At 36.3% G+C, this 22983-nt stretch overlaps 1 protein-coding gene across 1 annotated transcript in view; it reads left to right on the plus strand.

The window, feature by feature from the left end:
• Positions 1 to 21862, plus strand: part of LOC144958257 (uncharacterized) — a 23451-nt gene extending 1589 nt beyond the window's left edge. The window contains exons 2-4 of the mRNA XM_078890099.1: positions 5261 to 5960; positions 9336 to 9450; positions 19073 to 21862. Coding sequence (XP_078746225.1) covers positions 5295 to 5960; positions 9336 to 9450; positions 19073 to 20469 — 2178 coding nt within the window. The 5' untranslated portion in view covers positions 5261 to 5294 and the 3' untranslated portion in view covers positions 20470 to 21862. The remainder of the gene's footprint in view (positions 1 to 5260; positions 5961 to 9335; positions 9451 to 19072) is intronic.
• Positions 21863 to 22983: the final 1121 nt, after the last annotated feature.

Raw genomic sequence — 22983 nt, forward strand, 5'->3', positions numbered from 1 at the left:
ATACACTTGTTTTATCTACAGAATTAGTATGAAATATTGTCCTGGTTTATTAAAAACCTATGTGTAATCATAGTACTATCATTTCTCTTTCATTTTGTTAGAATTTATAACGTTTATGGTTGATCTTGTATGCAACATAGACTTTTTAAAACATGATCTTCAAAAAGGGAAGTAACAAGTCAAAACATACACTATAATTTTGACAAACAATGACATTTTAATACAATTACTTGTGTTCAATTCATTTGAAGTGAAGGTGAATCTAATTCAATCAGTAACGAGTATGTCACCCCTTCACTCCAATCACAGCATTGCATCTCCTACGCATGGAATTGGTCAATCTGGCCAGCTGGTATTGAGGAATGTTATCCCAAGCTGTTCTTATGGCCCGTAACAGTTGTTGTTCATTTTTCGGGTCTATTGAACGAACTTGGGGGCCGATTATGTTCCACATATGTTCTATCAGATTTAGATCGGGGGATATTGCAGGCCACAGGCTGATAACGTTCACATTATTTGCTGCTATAAAATCCCTTGTTACAATAGTTCGATGGGATGGTGCATTGTCGTGTTGAAGTTAAAATTTAGGATGTTCATGAAAAAATGGAATAACATAGGGTTGTAAAACGTGCTGGATGTACCTGACCTGTTAGGGATCATTTACTTGGACTAGAGGTGTCCATTATCTCTGCTTATTGCACCCCACACCATGACTTGTCCATATCCTCTGTTTGGGGATTCCAAGACACAAGAATCGTAAAATCTTCAGTAACAACATAATCTACCGTCATTTCTTCCAATCACAAAGCGTGATTCATCTGAGAAGAGACAATGACATATGCGTTGTCTGCAGGTGAGTACGGGCCACGAAGATGGGCCAGCAGAATAAATGACCAGGCATGCATTGTCAGCGCAGATGAGCACGGGCCCACTGAAGACGGGCGAACTGCTGATGTGCTCTAAGAAGTTATCACATCAATGGACGTCTTGCGATAATGTCATGCTCTCTAAGTCTGCGTCGAACAGTGTAGACTAATTCGTGCACCTGGGAACTCTAGCACAGTTTCAGTCGCCGTTCTAAAACAATCCCGTAGATGCGTATAAAACAGTCCTCACCTTGTGTTGTTACTCGTAGCCTGCCAGTTCGATTTCGGTCCCTTACCGTTTGTGTTATTTCATATCGATCCACTAAGGAATATACAGTTCTCCTTGTGATATTAAACATTCTTACCACATTGGTCACAGACTGTCCAGCTTGAACATGACCAACGACGTGTGCACGTTGTTCTAAACTAAGTCGTGGCATCGCAAAGATTAATGGATGGTATTTTGTATTGTGTTTTCCTGCCTTGAAAATTGTTCAAGAAGACACGGATGACAAAAAAATTAATCTACACACTTCCTGTCCACTGTAAGGGGCTAAAAGGTTATTTTAGCACGTGCGCGACGTGGTGAGCGAATTTCAGGTCAAAAACAAAAGCATCGACTATCGGTACACAGAAAGGCAGAAAAACAACTCAGTGGAAAATCATTAGCCTACGTCAACGGATAAAAAATTAACGACGATTTTAAATGTGTATACTTTCTTTTGATCGCAAGTATATATATATATATAATGTCTCCATATATATTATATATTATATTATATTATATTATATTATATATATTATTTCGCAATGTAACGATAACATTGTAAGTAGATGGCAAAAATCTTATAGCTCAAAAAAGGAAAGTAGTGAACAAAGAGTGCATTCTCTTTTGGGGCATGCCACTCTGATGTTTGTAAGCACAATGGACTTAACGAATGATAATGAATTAATCTGTAACTCAAGTCAACTAGATACTAACAAAGGTGAGCAACTCTTTCCTAGAGTAGTTCAATGTATTAGTCCTTAACACCTAGATTTTTATTTTTTGGTTGCTAGTTTTGTAAAATAATAATTTTTTGTTGTTTTTTTTTTTTTTTTTTTTGTTGTTGTCTCTTTGCCGAAAGTGAAACCAGATGGTTGTAATCATCTCCCACGTATTGCATTGTGGGACAAAACTGTCAAGGTCATTTGCTATCTAGATGGACTCAGTACTTTTTGTACACAGAGGGTGGTAGAAAATCCTGGGTTGGGGATCACAGAATGTCATTGTATTATGGCCATTATTACCATGCATTTTCTGTATGAGAGGTGATTTTTTTCTCCCTTGTAAATCATTTCTTGGTTAAGTTTCGTATGTCAGTATATGATTTTTGTTATGTATGAATCAGATCTTGTATTGTATGTGCTAAGAAAGCTTAGGTCTGGAAAACATGCAACATTGTCATGAAAGAATCAAGATATGTAGGCCTACCTTTAAAAAATTACAACAGGCATAAAGTCCTCAATTACATAAAACCATAATACATACTTACAAGCGCGCGACAACATATCAATTCAAATATCAACAAGAGACATCTGCCTACACTCTTTCTTTCACTCCGTCGTTTGTTTATGTAATGAGGTTCCTCAGCAGTTGATTGAAACTATAAAAAAACAATAACGAATTTACAAGGGTCTTGGAGGCGTGGAAAAAATACCAAATAATGAAATGATCACAGCGTGTTTTTTAAAATGTATATATGTGTGTGTGTTGAAAGTCATAAATGTTAACTGTAGTCCAAATTTAAAATGCCACTACAACAACCACAAATAAGAGGAAGAAGAAGAAGTATTATATACATGTATTAGATAGTAAAAGTAGATAAGTACAAACTTTCATCTTCAACAAATATCCAAGTGAGGCGACGAATTAAATCTCAGACTGGATAAGTACAGAGTTACATTTCTTCTATCATCCACTTCTGTTCCCTCTTTTATCTAAGCCTGTCGTCTTACTTTTCCTGGCAGTTCAATGACCCAAGTCTGTTGCAAGTGCTGTTCGACCTCTAAAAACAAACAAAACAATCACTTATGTTCTCTCAAAACTTGCAAAACTTGGTATGTTTTTATGGGCTGTTTGGCATGTTTTGTAAAAAGCCTGAAAAAAAAAAGGTCTGGGGAATTTAAACTTTGACCCCCTTCTTGATATTATTGCTAGATCTAGATTTCAATGAGAGATTTGATTTTTCCCAGACATGGCCTCTAGTAATGGATGATTAGACACCCCTAGCCTTTTAAAGACGAAAAGAACAGAGACTTGGCAAACAATCTTGACTACATCAGCCAAGATACAAACCTTTGTCAATTGCTGTCTTCGACAAATCCTCAAGTTGAAATGGTTGACATAGTGCCAGATGCTGACCTTTGGTCAAGAACAAACCAAGAGCAAACGGATGTCCAGGTCAGACGAAGAAAGTGGCGATGGGTTGGCATACCCTGCGGAAAGAGCCCTGTAATATAACCAAGCAGGCTCTCGAATGGAACCCACAGGGCAAGAGGTCATCAAAAACAGACTTGGAGGAGAAGATTTGTGCATCTCCAATCTTAGCTGGATCGAGGCAAAGGTCTGTGCCAAGGACAGAAAAAGATGGAAGAGTGCTGTTGAGGCCCTATCTGTCCCTGCGGAAAGTTGCCATTTACAACCCCAAAAGTTACAAAAAGTTGCCATAAAAAAGGGCAAAAGTGGCCATAAAAATTGCCAAATTTTGCGGAACATTATCTGACAAGGAGGGAGAAAAAATTGCGATTCGCAAGTGCACAAACAAAGGCCAAAGTTTCAATTTAAACCACATCTGTTTATTACCTCAGCAGCAGTAATAATAATAATGATAATGATAATAATACAGTACTCGCGTTATACTGGCACGGTCAGTCATCACCAAAAAGTGTGCTAGTATCCGATCGTGCCGGAATCCGATAAAGGCTTAAAGTACTGTAGTGCATCAAAGTAAAAAATAAAGTATAAAAGAATCTACATGTTATAAAACAAAAGTGTGACCAAACCTAATCAAAAAGCTAACAAATGTAAAAGAACAAAGCCTGAAATTAAAAAGAATACATTTATAATAGTTTCTTTTGTTAGTTTTAGATCCAATCGACCGCATTAGATCATATACCAGATCGCTGAAACAAAAAGCACAAATCAAACCACAAAACATCATAATCATCATAACTGACAGATGATGTACAGAAAAGAAAATATTATCCATCAAAAAACTAAATAAATACACACATAATTATAATATCATAACAAAATAAAATCATAAACATAAAATAAAAGGACACTGTACTAATTGAAACTCATGAACATCACTATGAGGAGTGAAGTCCAGCCAAGATCAATAAAATCAGTTTGAGCCAACCGTGTGGTGCAACCTAGCTACATGTAAGCAAGGAGTATGCCACTTATAATAGAGTGCCATATGCAATGAAGTTGTTATAGTATAAAAATACTAACGCCTTCAAGTTTTCTTCATTGAGGCTTCTTCTCCTCTCAGAAAAAACAAGATTATAAATAGAAAAACTCCTCTCCTCGTCTGCGGAGTTCAGGCAGGCATAGATGTACTTTCTAGTACATTTTGCCAGCTCTGGAACGTCCGAACTGACGCTGTGCCAAAAGACTGTGAGGTTGACTGGAATACCTCCAGACACCTTTATTTTTTCCAATTAGAAAACGCTCCATTTCTCAAGTGGTGTGGTCGTGTATAAACAAATAGATCAATATAAATTATAAATGTATGCTACTGCAAAGGTGTTTCCCGTGCTGTCACAGTCACAGATACCGCCGAAAACGAAATGTTAACGAAAGTAGAATGCTTTGTTTTGATTTTGATCGTCAAAAACAAATCTCGAAGATAGGAGAGTTACATCCTTGAGTTATCAGACTCGAAGCCCAGTCTCCAAGACTTGTGCGGTCAAAAAAAGCTCAGTATCCAGTTAGTTAAGGGAAAAGTCCACCGAAGAAAAAAAAATATTCAGGAAAATCGCAAAAATCGCGGAAAGTTGCGGGTAACAGCTAAAATCGCGGCCGCGAAAAACGACGGGGACAGCCCTATGCTTCTCCAGGAGCCAAGATGCATAGGTCAAGTCAAATCTTGTTATTGCTAGATATAGATTTCAATGAGAGATTTGATTATTCCAAGACATGGCCTATAGTTATAGTAATGGTTGATTAGACACCTCGAGCCTTTTCAAGATGAAAAGAACAAAGACCAATGAAAGACACATGATGCTTACATTACCTATTATTACCTAAAGCACCATCAGACTAGCATAACAACAAAACAAGCACTCTTTGACATCTTTTCCATTTTCTCATACATTTCTTGTCATGTTTTTTTATTTCTCACCAGTGTTTTTCCTTACATCCGGTAGAGAGAAGTAAAGATGGAAGGGTCTTCTAAAATTGAACCAGACAAACGTGAGTGGCTTTCACATGAAGATTTCACACTTTCCAAGACATCACATCCAAATGTTGGATTGGAAGATGTTGTAGCGACAGAGGATTCTGTTCCATCATTTACTGACACCCTTGAAGATCTAATGGAGACTAAAATATCACCAGAAACCTTATGCCAGTCTTCTGATGTTGGTGTTAAACTTGAATCAGGAGAAGATGAAAATATACCAGAGTCTCATTCACAGACCATGCAAGTCAATGTTAAACTTGAAGATGAAGACATCGTGGCAGAGAATTCTTCCCTCGCTTATTCAAAATTAAGAGACATCAATGTTAAACTTGAAGCTGTAGACATTGAGGTAGAAAAGTCTTCCACCAATTATTCACAATTTACTAATGCCAATGTTATACTTGAAAATTACATCAAGAGAGATAACTCTCCTCACACCTCATCACAATTTAATGATGTCCATGTTAAACTAGAAGATGAAGACATCAAGGCACCCCACACCTATTCACAACTCAGGGATGTCAATGTTAAACTAGAAGATGGATGCTCACAAAGCAGTAATGTCAGTGAAATTAAACTTGGTGACACAACAACAACAACAGAGCTTACTTCTGTGACGTCATCTCTGGGGACCCAATGTCAGGTGAGATAAATCTTTCTTTTACATGTGGTATCTGATGATGACAATGGGGGTGATAATGATAATGATGATGAGGGTGATGATTGCAAAGTAGAAAGTAATAGAGATTGAACCAATTTCAATGTTTTAAAAAAATTCTTCGACATTTCACTATGTACTCGTCCGTCTGTGACCAATTTTATTACAGACAGTAGTCATTTCTTTACTGCATGCATCGCATTACTGCATGCTATTCCTGGGTGACATATTTTTTTTCTATATATCTCCATAACTGCATGCTGTACTTCGACGATCTCCTACTTTTCTCATCCAATATTTTTACAACCAGTGTAAATCAATGTCAATGGAAACGCATTGTTACACATTATGATTCATCTGTGACATGTGATGGTGCCATAAAGTTGTTATGAAGGCTCTCTCTCTCTCTGTGGCATATCACTTGGACATAGCCTCCCACACAGTCCTTCGGAAGAAGTCTCTGTCTTGTGCCCATCTGCCACATTCCTTCACGCCGTTGTTGAGCCATTCCTGTATATCCTGTTGCCATCTTCTTTGTGGTCTTCCTCTGCCTCTTTTGCCCTCCGCCATGCCCTCCAGTACATCTCTCTCTAGTGTGTCGTGTCTTTTCAGGTGCCCAAAGTAATTGAGTTTCAGCTTTTTTATCTTACTCCTTAGCAGGGACTTTTTTAGTCCTAGTGTTTTCATGATGCTTTCATTGCTTTCTTTGTTTGTCCACGGGATGCGTAAGATTTTTCTATAGCATTTCATTTCAAAGGCGGTTATTGTCTTTTCTGATTCTTTGGTTATAGACCATGTCTCGCATCCATATATTGCAGTAGGAAAAATACAGGATGTTAGGATCTTCATTTTTAGCCTGACTTCCTCGCTCTTCCAGATTGCCATCATTTTGTTTAGTTTGTTGCATGCAATTGCAAGTCTTCTCCTGATATCTGGTGCCGATTTTCCATTGGCTTCTATTTGTGCTCCAAGGTAAATGAAATTTGTAACATTTTCCAGTTGTTCTCCTATTTCGACCTGAGCAGTGCTGCTTTTATCTGTGCTCATTATTTGCATTTTCTTTGCGTTTAATAATAGTTCTTTGTCTTCACTATGTTTTTTTTACCGATTTTACTAGTTTGTTGAGACCTGTTGATGTTGTTGACAATAGCGCCGTGTCGTCTGCATATCGTAGGTCAGAGATCTTCCTGCCATTTATCTTCACGGCACTGTACTCTTCATCTTTTTCTTCTGTCATTACATCACGCATTATTGTTTCGGTGTATAGGCTGAATAGTGAAGGAGAAAGGATGCACCCCTGCCTCACTCCCCGCTTTATTGGGAACCATTTAGTAAGTCCATATTCTACTCTCTAGTCTAACCGATACTGTCTGTTGTTGGTAAAGATTGTTTATGAGGTTGACTATTTTGTAGTGGCAGTTTAAGTTCTTCAAAGTTGTTATTATTTGTTCATGTGCAGCTATGTGGTCTTGTGGTATCACACTCACTTTCGGATCAGTAGGTCGTGGGTGCGAGCCTCAATCAGCACATAGTTGAGTCCTTGGAAAAGGCTCTTTACTCACATTCTCTCACTGTACTCAGGTGTAAAATGAGTACCTGGACATTAACAGTGTTGTCTCTTTCCTAAAAAATTATAATATCGCCTTACAGGCGTCATGTCTTGTCCTAAGTGTTGCTGTTGGACAGGAACCCCTTGTAATGTGCTTTGAGCACGTTTAGTGGATTTATGCGGTTTATAAAATCTCAAAGCTCAACTTTGCTAAAACTGTAGAGAAATACATTCTGTTTCAAGATTGTGGGTTTCCAGATTATGGAAAAATAAAGACACTTTCAAAGCAGAAAATACAAACCTTGAAAACACAAGAAAAAGGATAAAAGTTTTCAAAGAACAAGACTTTGATGGCGCTCTTAATCTCTGGCTAGACTAAAACAGGAAAAACAGCCAACATGTAAGGGTCAATGCCCCCCTCCTCAAGGCCAAAGCACAGCAGCAGAAATGGGCCATGATTTCATTCCATCAGACGGTTGGATACAACTCTTCAAAGATCGTCACAACTTGTCATTCAAATGAGAGTACAACGAAAAACAAGCCAGGGACATGACTGCTGTGTGTTTATTAACATTCATTATATTTTTATATTTTACTTTTGTGACTATTCTGTATATAATATAGTGTAGCATAATAAATCAGTAAAAAATTATTGTTGACTTTATATTTGTCTTCTGGTTACTACTGGACGACTGGAACAGAGGTGTGTAACAATAATTAGTATTTGGGTGCCATCAAATTGGGCAATTAATTTTTCTATTTAATTTTTGATGAGCAAAACAAATTAAATTGTTTGTATTATAGTATAGAATCCATTTTTAAAAGATCTGACGAGCCTTGATCTTCCCATTTGATAGTTTGAGTTTGTACAATGTATACATACATGTATATCAGAAGAGATAATCCATGATTTATTGACGTCCTTAAATACAGCAAGGATGGTCTCCCTTCACATATCAGATAACTACACACTTTTCAGCTCTACACTGTGCGGAAAAGCGATGACTACTGTATGTTGCTTTATAAATGGTCACATGTTTTGAAAATTTGAAATAGACCAATGGACCGAACACTGATCAGTTGTTTTTGTTTTGTTTGTAACAAGTTTATTTTGTGCCAACCTTGATATAAACTTTTCACTCTCAATTTCAGCTCACATTTTCTGACGAGATCAGACCAATATCAACAAGATCCATTTGTTTACATGACAGATACTTTGTCCTTAGCTGAGAGGGAAACAGTTAAATGTTTAGTATTAGTCTTGGGAGATTATTTTTCCCCCTTGTACATCATCTCTCTATTAAGTCCTGTTGTTTTCTGTTTTGGATATATTCTGTAGACATTTAAGTGTATTCCTCTCAGTGGGATCCTTAGCTGGTGTTTGGATGAGACTTTTAGGTGATCTTTAACTAAGTACACTGATAGTGTGCTCTTGGAATCTACATCAGTTCCCTATTTGAACCATTCCCCTTTTGTATTTCTTTTTCTTGAGTACCTTGACTTGCAATTCTTCTAGCTTTTTTCACTATCCCATTTTCTTCCTTTTTACTGGCATTGAAATAAGCTAAATGTGTCGTCAGCGCTATAAAACCCTTAAAAGCTAAAAGAAAAGAAAAGACCAATCTTATGATAAAACCCGATACACTCAAGAATATCTGGCTAGGTACAGTGCCAGTCCCTCTTTGTTTACAAAGTTTGTTGTACACTGTGGCTACAGGTTGACACTAAAAGTAGCTGACCTGAAAAAGGTCTAAATAATCTGTAGTTCGTGGTATCTTTTCATTTTATTCTGTATTCTCTTGCTTTTTCAGGAACCCTGTTATGTCAACAAAGGAGACCAGAGTTGTAAAACGATTTGTGAGGGGCCAGTCTCTTCCAGTAGTTTTGGGTCGGAGATCACACCTATGGTCTTGAAGACTGCACAAGGTATTTTAAATTTAATGACTAGTTTGATGATGACCAATGAATATTTGTCCACTTTTGAAATGTGGGATCTCTCTAAAGGAAATGTTTATTGTCACCTTTTCTTTTGGAGGGGGGAGGGTACCAAAGTGCCGAAGTTGTGTCAATGCAATACATTCCTTCATTCCTTTATTATAATAGCCATTTATAGTCCAGTAGATTTTAGGTTTGACCCGGAATAAATTGGTACCTGGCTAATTTTTATTTTGATGAAACTAGACTATGTTCTGAGCCTTCCATGAAGAATCCACCAAAATCCGTCCATGGGGGAAAACAAATATTTAAATTTGACATCGTTATAAGAATATTTTCCTCTTTGTCTGTGTTAAAGGGAAATAATCATTAAAATAACTATTCTTTTCCATTAACTAAGACAAAGAGAGGGCAAAATGACATTGAGTATCCGCTGAATTAATTTGTCATTTAATTTATTTATTATTCATAAAATGCTTTTTGATGTTTTGGCATTTTAAAACACCGTTTTCGAGTGGGTGGAATTCCCTAAAGGTGGTGGAATGTTGTAGGTACCCTGGTGACATGTTTTCATCTGTCTTCAGCCTAGCTATTCACTCACCCCAAAATCGTTTTTCCCTTCCATGTGAATGTATCTTTTTTTATACGGAGTGACTATTCGTCAGTACTGACCCCCAGACGCTAGCATCTGGGGGTCAGTACTGACGAACAGGCACCAGCGTCTGGGGGTCAGCACTGACTAATTGGTCAGAATCAGCGTGGGTGCGCAACCGGATGCGCGGGTTGACGGAGGTAGGAAACAATAACAAACCCACATGGTTGCCATTACCTCCACCATCATTCTCGCTCACGGTTTGTGGAAAGCACTTCATTACAGGCACGTAATAGTGAATCTAGTTTTTGTTTTGAACATTTCTATTATTATTCTTTGTAAATTGACCCATATTAAAAGAAACATACAAACAAAACAGGCATGACCAGTCACTAACAATGCCGTGTAGTGTGTAGACAGTAACACAGTACGGTGAACATGACTGACACTGGGATCGGAATGTCGGAACCCATGAGTCGTTCGCAACTCTGCCTCACGTATTCATTTAATCAGTCAATTTAATTTTTATTAAGCTTGCGTAAAACATACAAACAAAAAAGACATGACCAGTCACTAACAATGCAGTGTAGTGTGTAGACAGTAACACGGTACGGTGAACATGAATGACACTGGGATCGGAATGTCGGAACACAGTAGTCGTTCGCAACTCAGCCTCGCGTACTCATTTAATCAGTCAATTTAAATTTCATTTAGCTTGCCTATTCTTCAAGTTTATGATATATTCACTTTTTCTATTTAAAAAGGGTAATCCAAACAGACCATAAAAACGATTTTATAATAAGCCGACTTCAACTTCCATCACTTACGACACGAACTTATTTGGGTGGATTTTTTTAACAAAACCGTTTGACTCAAACTAAAGCTTCGGCATTGGATAAGGAGCGAGGTCCCTGTTGCCATCTTGCTTAGTTTATACAGAGACTGGGTTGCCAGCTTGGCTGTTCTTGATAAATAGTAGTAAATAGCACAACCTTGTGCAATGAGAGATAGAGAGAGAGAGAGAGAGAGAGATTTTGAACAAAAAACGAATATCTCTCTCTCTCTCTTACCCTCTCTCTCTCTCTCTTGCCCTCTCTCTCTCTCTCTCACTCTCTCTCTCTCTCTCTCTCTCTCTCTCTCTCTCTCTCTCTCTCTCTCTCTCTCTCTTCCTTTTTCATCTGTCACACTGTTTGACAATCTTCTTCACCTGGCTCACTTGTACTTGTAATATCGGGTGTAAGGTAAAATTTTGAACAATTATTATTATTTATAAAATGCAGAAACTTTGCAAATAAACCGATAGACTAGATATTAATTCGATTCGAAAAGTGAAACACAAAAGGAGAATTTGCGAATACCCGGTCCAGACATAAGCGTCATGGTCTTATTTATAAAGTGCAGAATCTTTGCAAATAAACGGATAAAATAGAGATTAATTCGATTCGAAAAGTGGAACACAAAAGCAGAATTTGCGAATGCCCGGTCCAGACATAAGTGTTATGGTCTTATTTATAAAATCTAGAAACTTTGAAAATAAACGGACAAGATAGAGATTCATTCGATTCGAAAAGTGGAACACAAAAGCAGAATTTGCGAATGCCCGGTCCAGACATAAGCGTTATGGTCTTATTTATAAAGTGCAGAAACTTTGCAAATAAACGGATAAGATAGAGATTCATTCGATTCGAAAAGTGGAACACAAAAGGAAAATTTGCGAATACCCAGTCCAGACATAAGCGTCATAGTCCTATTTATAAAGTACAGAATCTTTGCAAATAGACGGATAAAATAGAGATTAATTCGATTCGAAAAGTGGAACACAAAAGCAGAATTTGCGAATGCCCGGTCCAGACATAAGCGCTATGGTCTTATTTATAAAGTGCAGAAACTTTGCAAATAAACGGATAAGATAGAGATTCATTCGATTCGAAAAGTGGAACACAAAAGCAGAATCTGCGAATGCCCGGTCCAGACATAAGCGTTATGGTCTTATTTATAAAGTGCAGAAACTTTGCAAATAAACGGATAGACTAGATGTTATTTCGATTCGAAAAGTGGAACACAAAAGGAAAATTTGCGAATACCCAGTCCAGACATAAGCGTCATAGTCCTATTTATAAAGTACAGAATCTTTGCAAATAGACGGATAAAATAGAGATTAATTCGATTCGAAAAGTGGAACACAAAAGCAGAATTTGCGAATGCCCGGTCCAGACATAAGCGCTATGGTCTTATTTATAAAGTGCAGAAACTTTGCAAATAAACGGAAAAAACAGATTAATTCTAATCGAACAGTGGAACACAAAGGCAGAATCTGCGAACAACCGGTCCAGACATAAGCGTTATGGTCTTATTTATAAAATCTAGAAACTTTGCAAATAAACGGATAAAATAGAGATTAATTCGATTCGAAAAGTGGAACACAAAAGCAGAATTTGCGAATGCCCGGTCCAGACATAAGCGTTATGGTCTTATTAATAAAATGCAGAAACTTTGCAAATAAACGGATAGACTAGATATTAATTCGATTCGAAAAGTGGAACACAAAAGCAGAATTTGCGAATGCCCGGTCCAGACATAAGCGCTATGGTCTTATTTATAAAGTGCAGAAACTTTGCAAATAAACGGAAAAAATAGAGATTAATTCTAATCGAACAGTGGAACACAAAGGCAGAATTTGCGAACAACCGGTCCAGACATAAGCGTTATGGTCTTATTTATAAAGTGCAGAAAATTTGCAAATAAACGGATAAGATAGAGATATATTCGATTCGAAAAGTGGAACACAAAAGCAGAATTTGTGAATACCCGGTCCAGGCATAAGCGTCATGGTCTTGTTTAAATGAAACAATGCCATTTAAAAAAATATATGGTCAATGAGCAATTAAGCTAAATATGCGGAGTTCAAATAGATAATTTGATCTGTGAATTATTTTTATAATTAGCTGTTTTTATTCTCCATCATTTAGGTTATGTGATTAAGTTTATAATTGAAATACAAACTTTATCTCACTTATCAATGTTTTGCAATAAAGGAGAGTGTGAGTGAACCTGAGCAAAGGAAATTATTTGAGAGAGTGATATTTATCATGCTTTTCAGTTTGTAGTTGAATTCTAGAATGGATTCTTTATAGTTCTCATTGATTGTATGTCAGTATGTCAGTCTTTAGGACACCGATTACCCTAATGCGGCCACAATTTACAATGTGACGGCCACAAGCCCGTTAAACACAGAGTGGGGTATTGTTGTTTGCAAGTAATGCTATGGTTTTAATAGGATATCTGTCTCCTATTAAAATACATTCCTGTGTTGGATTTTGGATTAAATTCATGTCTTCTTCGGATTTTGGGATATTTAATTTTCATGGATTGTGATTGTGATTTTCAAGACTATTAATGTAAGTAAATGCCCAAATAGATATTTTTATTCATTTATTCTTTATTTTTTTTTTTTTAGTTTTGTTTTGTTTTGAAGCATTTATTATAAGAAATATTGTACATATGCACTTATACACCAAAGACTATATCCTTTCAACTGCTTTATTATTATTATTATTATTATTATTATTATTATTATTATTATTATTATTATTATTATTATTTTATTTTTATATTATTATTATTATTATTATTATTATTATTATTATTATTATTATTATTATTATTATTATTATTATTATTATTATTATTATTATTATTATTATTATTATATATGATAATAATAATAATAATAATAATAATAATAATAATAATAATAATAATAATAATAATAATAATAATAATAATAATAATAATAATAATAATAATAATAATAATAATAATAATTAATAATAAGTGCATTGAGTGAAATCCCAATCATGGTTGCCCAAATAAAACTGGCGCTAGAATCCCGACTACCTGTCTAAACGAATGTTGTTTGTACGATACATACTAACTACACGTTCAATATCGGGGGCAGAAAATATACGTTTGGTTTTATGAAATTAAAACAGTAGTCCCACATTGTTCTTTGATGTTATTTGTGGTTGCATTTGCTTTGAAACTTACACATTATATTGTGTTACATTGTTTACAAAATATTTCTGGTACTCGTATGCATGTGTAGTCAACGGACCACCGGTCAATCGTGTTCTTTATTATTTTATTATTAATTTTGGCTTGACATCTTACATATGTGAATTTGACAGGTTGTTATGGATGGTAATTATAACATTAAGTGATTTTTAAACATTTTTACGGCGTTTTAAATGTCTTTCTTGCATTCATTGCCGAGCACCTCCACTTTTCTGTTACTATTTTAACGATCAGCTGATTTTCTCTTGCCTCCCCTTTAATTTCGCGGACTTTTTTCAGAACGAGGCGTGGGAGTGGCTAATAGGTACTGGTATCTATTGGTCAGTTCTGGCGCCTGTAGGTACTGACGGTGCCAAAATTATGGAAAAATGCCATTTTTTGAAATAACTTGTTCTACGACAAATAAATCCGCATTTCCTGTCCCATACTAGTCGCAAGGAAGTCCCTTGGTTTCACCTTTTTTTATCGGTTTACGTGAGATTTGTTTAATAAATTTATCAATTAATTAAACAAATGATATTGTCAGTCCTGAGAAAAATACCAAATTTGATGTTGAAACGCCAAACTGGCAACCTTATATTTCGGTTCCTCCAACGCGCATGCTCACTGTTGCGTGACGCCAAAACTGAAAGTGAAGCTCTTTCATTGTCTCGTCTTTTTTCATTCCGTCATTTGAAATTCGGCTTGCTCGCATCTCACTGAGACAGGAGAAAGCTACAAATTATGGAACTCGCTGTCGGCAACAAATTTGCCTCCTTGAAGGCTTTAACTGATGCCATCAAAAGGCATGAGGAGGAAAGTAATGTTCTTTTTATAAAGAAAGAAGCAATCGAACTCGGTACCTTTCGGGTACGAAGCAAAGACCGTAGCGCTGAGCCACGCTGCCCCCCCCCCCCCCCCCCAAAAAAAAAAAAATGGAATTATCTATTCGTTATCAGGTTTCTCCTCCTTTCCGTTATTATTATTATTTTTTTTTTTGCATGACAAAAAACAAAAACAAAACAAATACATTTTTTTAAAAACCTCATCAATAGAATGGACAATGTATTATAAAAGAATCGTAACAAGAAATATTATATTATAACACGTTTCCTCTATTTTTCTTTAATTTAAGCAATAACGAAAATATACGAAAAAAAAGAAAAACAAAAACACATACACACAAAGACAACATAAAATAAAAAAGAATCGTATGGTGGCTTGAAACAACGACAGTCATATCGTTGCCCCAACGGCATCTAACCGTAGCCATCGTTATGTTATAGCCTGATACTGAAATCCAAAAGGACCGGCAGTGCACCGGTTACTGAGCTGTTAGTAGAGCTCAAGGAAACAAGTTATTTCGTTGGTTGAACTACTGAATACGACTCACGATTTGTTTTCTTTTGTGGCAAAAGACTGGCATTTTGAGGTCATTTTTTGGTAAGTATCAGGCCATAACTTTACGAAGGCCACGATCTAACGCGTTAGACATCAAATTTATCTAAGTGACCAAGTGTTGCTTAGTGTCATCGGATAAGTTGGCCTTGAAAGCCTGGGATTTTAATTGTTTTTTTTTTTGTTTTTTTTTTTAACTTTAGGAAGTGACGAATGAGTGTGAAGAGGTCTTGTCTGCACTGACGAACAGGCCTGATGTTCGTCAGTGCTGATTAATGGCGGGCGGTGGCACAGACCGAAGAGAGGCTGTCTGTGGGCGGCGGCACCTGTTGTTCAATACTGACCAATAACACCAGGTTATTGGTCAGTGCTGACCCCCAGGCGCTGGCGCCTGTTCGTCAGCACTGACACGCAGGTACTAGCGTCTGGGGGTCAGTACTGACCAATAGCCCTAGCCTTTTTTATATTCTTTTGAAATGGTGCAATTTGTTTTCGCCTGGGCCCTGCTTGGGATCTTTTGCAGGGAGGGAAACAGATATATATTTATATTTTTGTGAACGATGATAATTTATTTTTTTCCTTTGTAAATCATCTCTCCATTATTGACTGTGTAATTGTTAGTTTTTTTAATACATTGCTTCTTTTGTAACCCTCTTACTACATCCCTTTCGTATTCCCAGTGTGTGCGGGTGGTTGGATGGGAGCATCACCCTTGAATCATATACCTATGATGTTCGCATGGGTGTACGATCCGATAGTGATGTCGTTTCTTCTTCTCTTTACTAGCCATCCTGCTTCTTTGGTTTGTGATTGTATTTTTGACAGGGGATATTTTTTTTTCTGTAAATCTTCTGCCTGTTTGTTCTTGGTTATTTATAATTTAGCTTATGATATCTTTAGGTTATGATTTTGATTTACATTTGTACTATTTTTGTTAGATTGCTTGTTTTTTTGTTTCAGCGGTCTCTCATATAACCTCAATTGTGTTGGAAGAGACCTAAAGCAACAAACAAAAATATTCCCAGTGTCAGTGTGGGACTTCTAGATGGTTTCAGACTAGCTACAAGGATATATATTTGTATATACAGTTAAACCTGCCTTAGTGACCACCTCTATATAACGACCACCTCTACATAACGACCAGCTCTATCAACACCTTGAGTCTTTTCTCTATATTTTACCTCTATATAACGGAAACCTCCCCTGACATGACCAAGACCATCTGAAGTCGTGGTCTTAATGGGCAAATACCTGTCTCTTGAACTGAAGACTGGCCCCCACAAATGTTACCATTTTAATCAAATAGCAGCATCTAAGTCTCTTTCATGCAAATCATTTACCATTGAATCAATTCTGCTTCAGCAATACTCCTCAACAGTTGTAACGTCACTTCCTTCCTAATGACGCATGGTAACTTAGTAACTGGTTTATCGGAACAATGGCGGATGCCCATATAAAATATTTCCCCGGCGAGCATAAAAGCGTATCCAGAGGAAAAAAACCCCATAAATTTGATCATGTTTTGACTTTTACACATTCTGATCACAAGGCATATGAAAAGTTATAGACAGCATGAAGAATAAAAAGTAATGATTTTCTTTGTTTAGAACCAAGATGGCCGCCGTTGCCCGGTGGCATGACATCAGACTACTGAATCCAATTCGAGCTTGTGTAGTACCTACGTTACCTAATTGTGAAGATCAGTCGCTAAACTTTACAGAATGACCTTGGTATTACTTGTTTTCCCTAGACCATATTATATAGTATGTTGTGCCACACACTGACTTTCTTGGCTGAAAAAGGATGAGGACTTTTAAAATGTTCCACGCCAAGTGATAAGTGCTTGCCTAAAAAAAAAATCGAGCTTTTACATAGTGCAATATCCACTAAACGTGCTCAAAGTGCTTTACAAGCGGTCTGGCCAACAGCAACACTTAACATGTAGGATGGGACATGATGCCTGTAAGGCGATATTACAATTTTTTCGGACAGAGACAACGCTGTTAACGGTCATGTACTCATTTTACACCTGAGTACGGTGAGAGAATGTGAGTAAAGAGCTTTTTCCAAGGACTCAACTATGCACCGAGCAAGGCTTGAACCCAGGACCTTCTGATCCAAAAGCGAGTGTTATACCACTAGATCACATAGCCATGCTTGGTGATGCCTTTTTAGACTTTTGAGCAGAAAATATATCAGCAATTTCAATTTCCCACTAATACATCAATAAAGATAGATAAAATTAAAATGTTCCACAAGATCTACTACAAAAAGTCATGCCTTTAACTTCCAAACGACATTGAAGATATCAGCACAAGAATAACGAGGGGACACGCAGCAAGAGTAAGCATCCCAACATTAAATTCGTTTTTCCCTTCCATTGCCAGACTGTGGAATAGCCTGCCAGCTGACGTGGCTGAAAACGGTTGCCAACATGCTTTTTCATGCAGTTGCTAGAGTTCATATCATGACTTTTTTAAAGCTATGTATATTTTATTTGTAGCATGTGCAGTGTTTTAACAAGTTTATAATGTAATACCCTACAAACTGTGGAGTGATCGTTGACAATATTGGAGGTTTCCAGAAGAAGAAGAAGAAAACCACTGCATGGCATCATCTGCATTCACATTCAATTTTCAGCATTTTAAAGCATTCTTGATACAATCAAGTCAAAGTGATACTAAGCTGTTAGAAGGTCAAATAATCTCTGTCGTCTATCTGGAATTTAGTAATGTATTTGTTTTTATTTTCTTTTGTTGTTGGCTGAAGAAGGGTTTTGAGCGCAAAACGTTCCGTGTTTGGTATTTTGTTCTTTTTCAAAGCTGTTATATTCATTTTTTTTTATTACTTGATACAATCACGGTGTCATTATCAAGCTGTGAGTATTTAAGGGGGGGGGGGGGGGGGGGGGGGAATGGCTATGGTATTCTATAAAAATCAATAAATAATATATAAGTTGCTTGTTTATATACATAAGTGTAGTTGTTTGCTTAGCATTAGATACTCTAAACTTTCAAAAACATTTTTTTTCATGTTTTTCCATCCAGTGGTGGCATGGTTACAATGCAGACTCAGCGTTTTACACATTATTTTGAGTGTACAATTTTCTGCTAGTGAAAAGACCTTCAATGCAATGTCAATACAATTGATCACTTATGACTCTCTGTGGTCCTTTCTATCAGAATTGAAAATAGAAGTGGTGACATTAAATAGTCCTGTCTCACTCCAGTGGTGACATGAAATTCAGGAAAAGTTTTCCTTGATGGATGACCTGGCAGGAGAATTCTTGGTACAACATTCTAAATATGTCAACTATTTCTTTGGAATTCCATCCATAAGCCTGGAGAATGTTCTAGATTGTCATTAGTATTGTTGGTATTATTGTTGTTGTTGATATTATTATTCAGACTTGTAAATCCTCTGACATTAATCAGAATTGTGACTCACCAGTTTTGGTCAACAATCCGTCCACCAACTTTCATAATTTACATTAGTTATAATTATGATACACAAATATTTAATTCCTTTATTGGGGATAATTTATCACTTTATCATTTATCTATTTTACAGATAACAACGATGTTGACAGCTGTGACCAGTCTTTGAATGATGGACTTCATGAAGACATCCAAATTGAAATTGACGTGGATGAAACTACAGACGGTTGTGTGGAATGGCAAGAGCCTGGCACTGATTTCCAGAACAATCATGATACAAATTTGGAACATCTTTCCACAAATCACAATAGACCAGACCAAAGATTTGACTTCAGTGAAAGAGATGAGCACCAAGTTGATACAAAATCTCAAAACACTACAACTTCCCAGTTGCAAAATCACTCAAGAATCCAAACTGGAGAAAAGCCATATAAATGTGTGACCTGTGGAAAAGCATTTGCTAAGAATCCTTATTTACAACAACACATCAAAATTCATACAGGAGAAAAGCCATTTAAATGTGTGACTTGTGGAAAGGCATTTACTCGAAATTCAATTTTACAAGTACACATTAGAACTCATACAGGGGAAAAACCATTTAAATGTGTGACTTGTGGAAAGGCATTTATTCAGAATTCAGATTTACAAGAACACGTTAGAACTCATACAAGAGAAAATCCCTTTAAATGTGTGACCTGTGGAAAAGCATTTGCTAAGAATCCTTATTTACAACAACACATCAAAATTCATACAGGAGAAAAGCCATTTAAATGTGTGACTTGTGGAAAGGCATTTACTCGAAGTTCAATTTTACAACAACACATCAGAATTCATACAGGAGAAAAACCATTTAAATGTCTGACCTGTGGGAAGACATATAATCAGAGGGCAAATTTAAAAACACACATTAAAACTCATACAGAAGAAAAACCATTCAAATGTCTGACCTGTGGAAAAGCATTTATCTTGGATATGACTTTACAACGACACATCAGAACTCATACTGGAGAAAAGCCAAATAAATGTGTAACTTGTGGAAAGGAATTTGGTAAGGATTCACATTTACAAGGCCACATCAGAACTCATACAGGGGAAAAACCGTATAAATGCGTGACCTGTGGCAAAGCATTTGCTCGTAATACACATTTACAAGGACATATTAAAACTCATACTGGAGAAGAACTATTTAAATGTCTTACCTGTGGAAAGTTGTTCACTTACAAGGCAAGTTTAAACGATCACATGAGAATTCATACAGGTGAAAAGCCATATATATGTGGGACGTGTGGAAAGGCATTTACTCGTAATGCATATTTACATTTACACCTCAGAGTTCATACGGGAGAAAAACCTTATAAATGTGGGACCTGCGGAAAGGTTTTTGCCCAGAATGCACATTTACAGGAACACATCAAAATTCATACGGGAGAAAAACCATTTAAATGTCTGATCTGCGGAAATGCGTATGCCTACAAATCAAGTTTAAAATTACACATCGGAACTCATAAAGGAAAAACAGCATTGAGATAGACAAAAGAGAATTTACAACAGACATTATATTCTCCTGCTAATAAAAGGTATTCACTTTTAAATGTTTTTATTTTGATAGGCAGCATAAATTCAATTCAAAGAAGTGTGGCAATTTTGGAGTAATGTAAAGTTTGAGACAAAAAAAATTTTAATTCAATTAATATTTTTAAGTATACCAGTGATAAAGAGCTTACAATCAAAATATTTGATTTCAATGAATTATGTAACTTGACATTGGATATTATTTGCATTTTGTACACAAGTGGAGAGCCCCCAATAATTGTGGAGAAATAAGGGTTTTAGGAACAGACGGTCATCTATTATACTTATTTTACTTCTGTATTGTATTTTTAGATTTGCCAGTAATTCTGTGACAGATGATCAAAATTCAACATTGGCTTTACGGAACAATGTTGATCCCCAAACCCTATTTTTTAAAAAAGAATAGGGTAGAAAGATTATCATTGCTCGATAGTATCAAGAGAGATTTAGAATTACATCATCAATTTTTGTTGTGGATATACTAGAATTGTGTAGAATAAATTATACTCGCAATGAAAGTCAAACGTCAAAAAGAAATGAATATTACAACCTAGCAGATTTGCCAGTGCTCGATGATAAATATTTTACATTGGCTGTTCGGAACAATGTTGATCCCCAACCCTATTTTTAACAAATAATAGATTAATTAATTGAAACTCTAAAATGTCAAATGAATGTAAATAGAAATAATTATACTACCAATATAGACTATGACACTTATTTTTGTATTAGATATTTAATACTCAATATTATCGAATTAAGAATGAATGTTTTTATATAACTTTGATAAATTGTATCTTTGCATGAAAGTTTCACAGAGCATTTAAAGATTTAATACCAATCTATTAGCTCTAAAACGATATGATACAATAAATTTGTTTGGCTATGGAATTTTTGATGCCATGATCAGTGTCATTCATTATCTTCAGGATTTTTCTTTTTAACCTTGATTTTCCTTCTCTTACGCACATGCTGTTTTAGCATTTTTGTAACCCAGTGTTTACACACAAAGCACTTAGGGCAAAAAATATATATACATGCATCGTCTTTCTTGACTTCTTTCAGCTCAAAAATAACTTAAATCACTTATTCCAAAATTCATTGACAATGCCAAGACCTAATTCATAATTACAGTGGACTCCGGATAAGACGATGCCCAGGGGAACCGAGAAAAAAATCGACTTATCCGAAAATCAACTTAACCGGAGTGTAACCAAATGAGCAAAAACGCATGTGAATAAGGCAAACCAATCAAGAATAAGTATGTCCCTTCATATCGCGCGGTCTCTGTAGTGGTCATCAGAGGCTCCTACCCCCAATAGCCCCATAGAGGAATCAGAATACATAAAAATCGGAATTTGAGATTAAAAAAAGGGGAATCAACTTACTGTTATTGCTTATGACATGCTTTGCAACAGAAAATGTAATAGACAATCCAAAAGTACTCAAATGATTAAAAATATAAAATGTGTAAAAATGTACAGATTGGTAAAGACTAAGAATGGGGTCAAATAATAATAGAGAACACACAGGTCCTGGCCGTCTGAGAGCAAAGCATTGAATGGATGGATTTAACCTTGTCAGGATCCTCCCCCTCCCCCCCCCCCCTTCCCCACACACACACACACACCTAAACAAACAAACGCGCGTGCCGGTACATACACACACACACACACAGGGCTGAAATTAAATAGGGAAAGAAGCTTACCGTACTCAATAATATTATTACGGAATGAAGCCAACATATAATATTACCAAGGTCATTGACCTCACAAATTGGAGTCACCATAATAATAATAATACTTCGGTCAACCCCCCTCCCAGACAGCACACACTTTGAAGGGACTAATCAGACATACAAAATGTGTGTTGATTGACCATAGGAGATGCTGACGAAATAAGCCATAGGTCACTTTTTTTTTCACTACAGACTTTTTTTTTTAAATGTTCCTCGATTGGAAAGGTGAAAAGCGGAATTTTTGCCTTGAATGTGGAATGTATACCAATTAAGTGAAATTATTCCGCGGAAAGGTAGGAGCTTCTCGGTCAAGGTCATGCTTCTTGTAAATCGTCGAGACAGAAATAGCCGGTATTCCAATTTCCTATGCGATGATTTTCTGTCGCATGCCAGACTTTCCAAATGCATCGAATCTTCCTTTTCCGCGATAGGTTTGCCATTGTAGTTGTAGTTGTGGACTTGATTTGAATTCTTGATAAAATTGATACTAATTAAGAGGGCCATTACATAGGATGGCCTGGGATTAGAACCCAAAAAAATCTTGAACTTGAAGTTGAGAAATTAAAGTTATTCAATACTGCTTATGTACATTGAACACGGACGTCAGGCAAAGCACCTACATCACATCGATGTGCGCCAATCGTTCGCGGATATTCTTAACCACTGAAAATTCTTACTGGTAGCCTTTTTAACCAATGGAAATACTTGTTTATTTGTGATTTTATTGTAGTCAT

Source organism: Berghia stephanieae, chromosome 12 (genome assembly GCF_034508935.2).
Source record: "Berghia stephanieae isolate SIO BIC M18660-M18661 chromosome 12, UCSD_Bste_1.3, whole genome shotgun sequence".
Taxonomy (NCBI): Eukaryota; Metazoa; Mollusca; class Gastropoda; order Nudibranchia; family Aeolidiidae; genus Berghia; species Berghia stephanieae.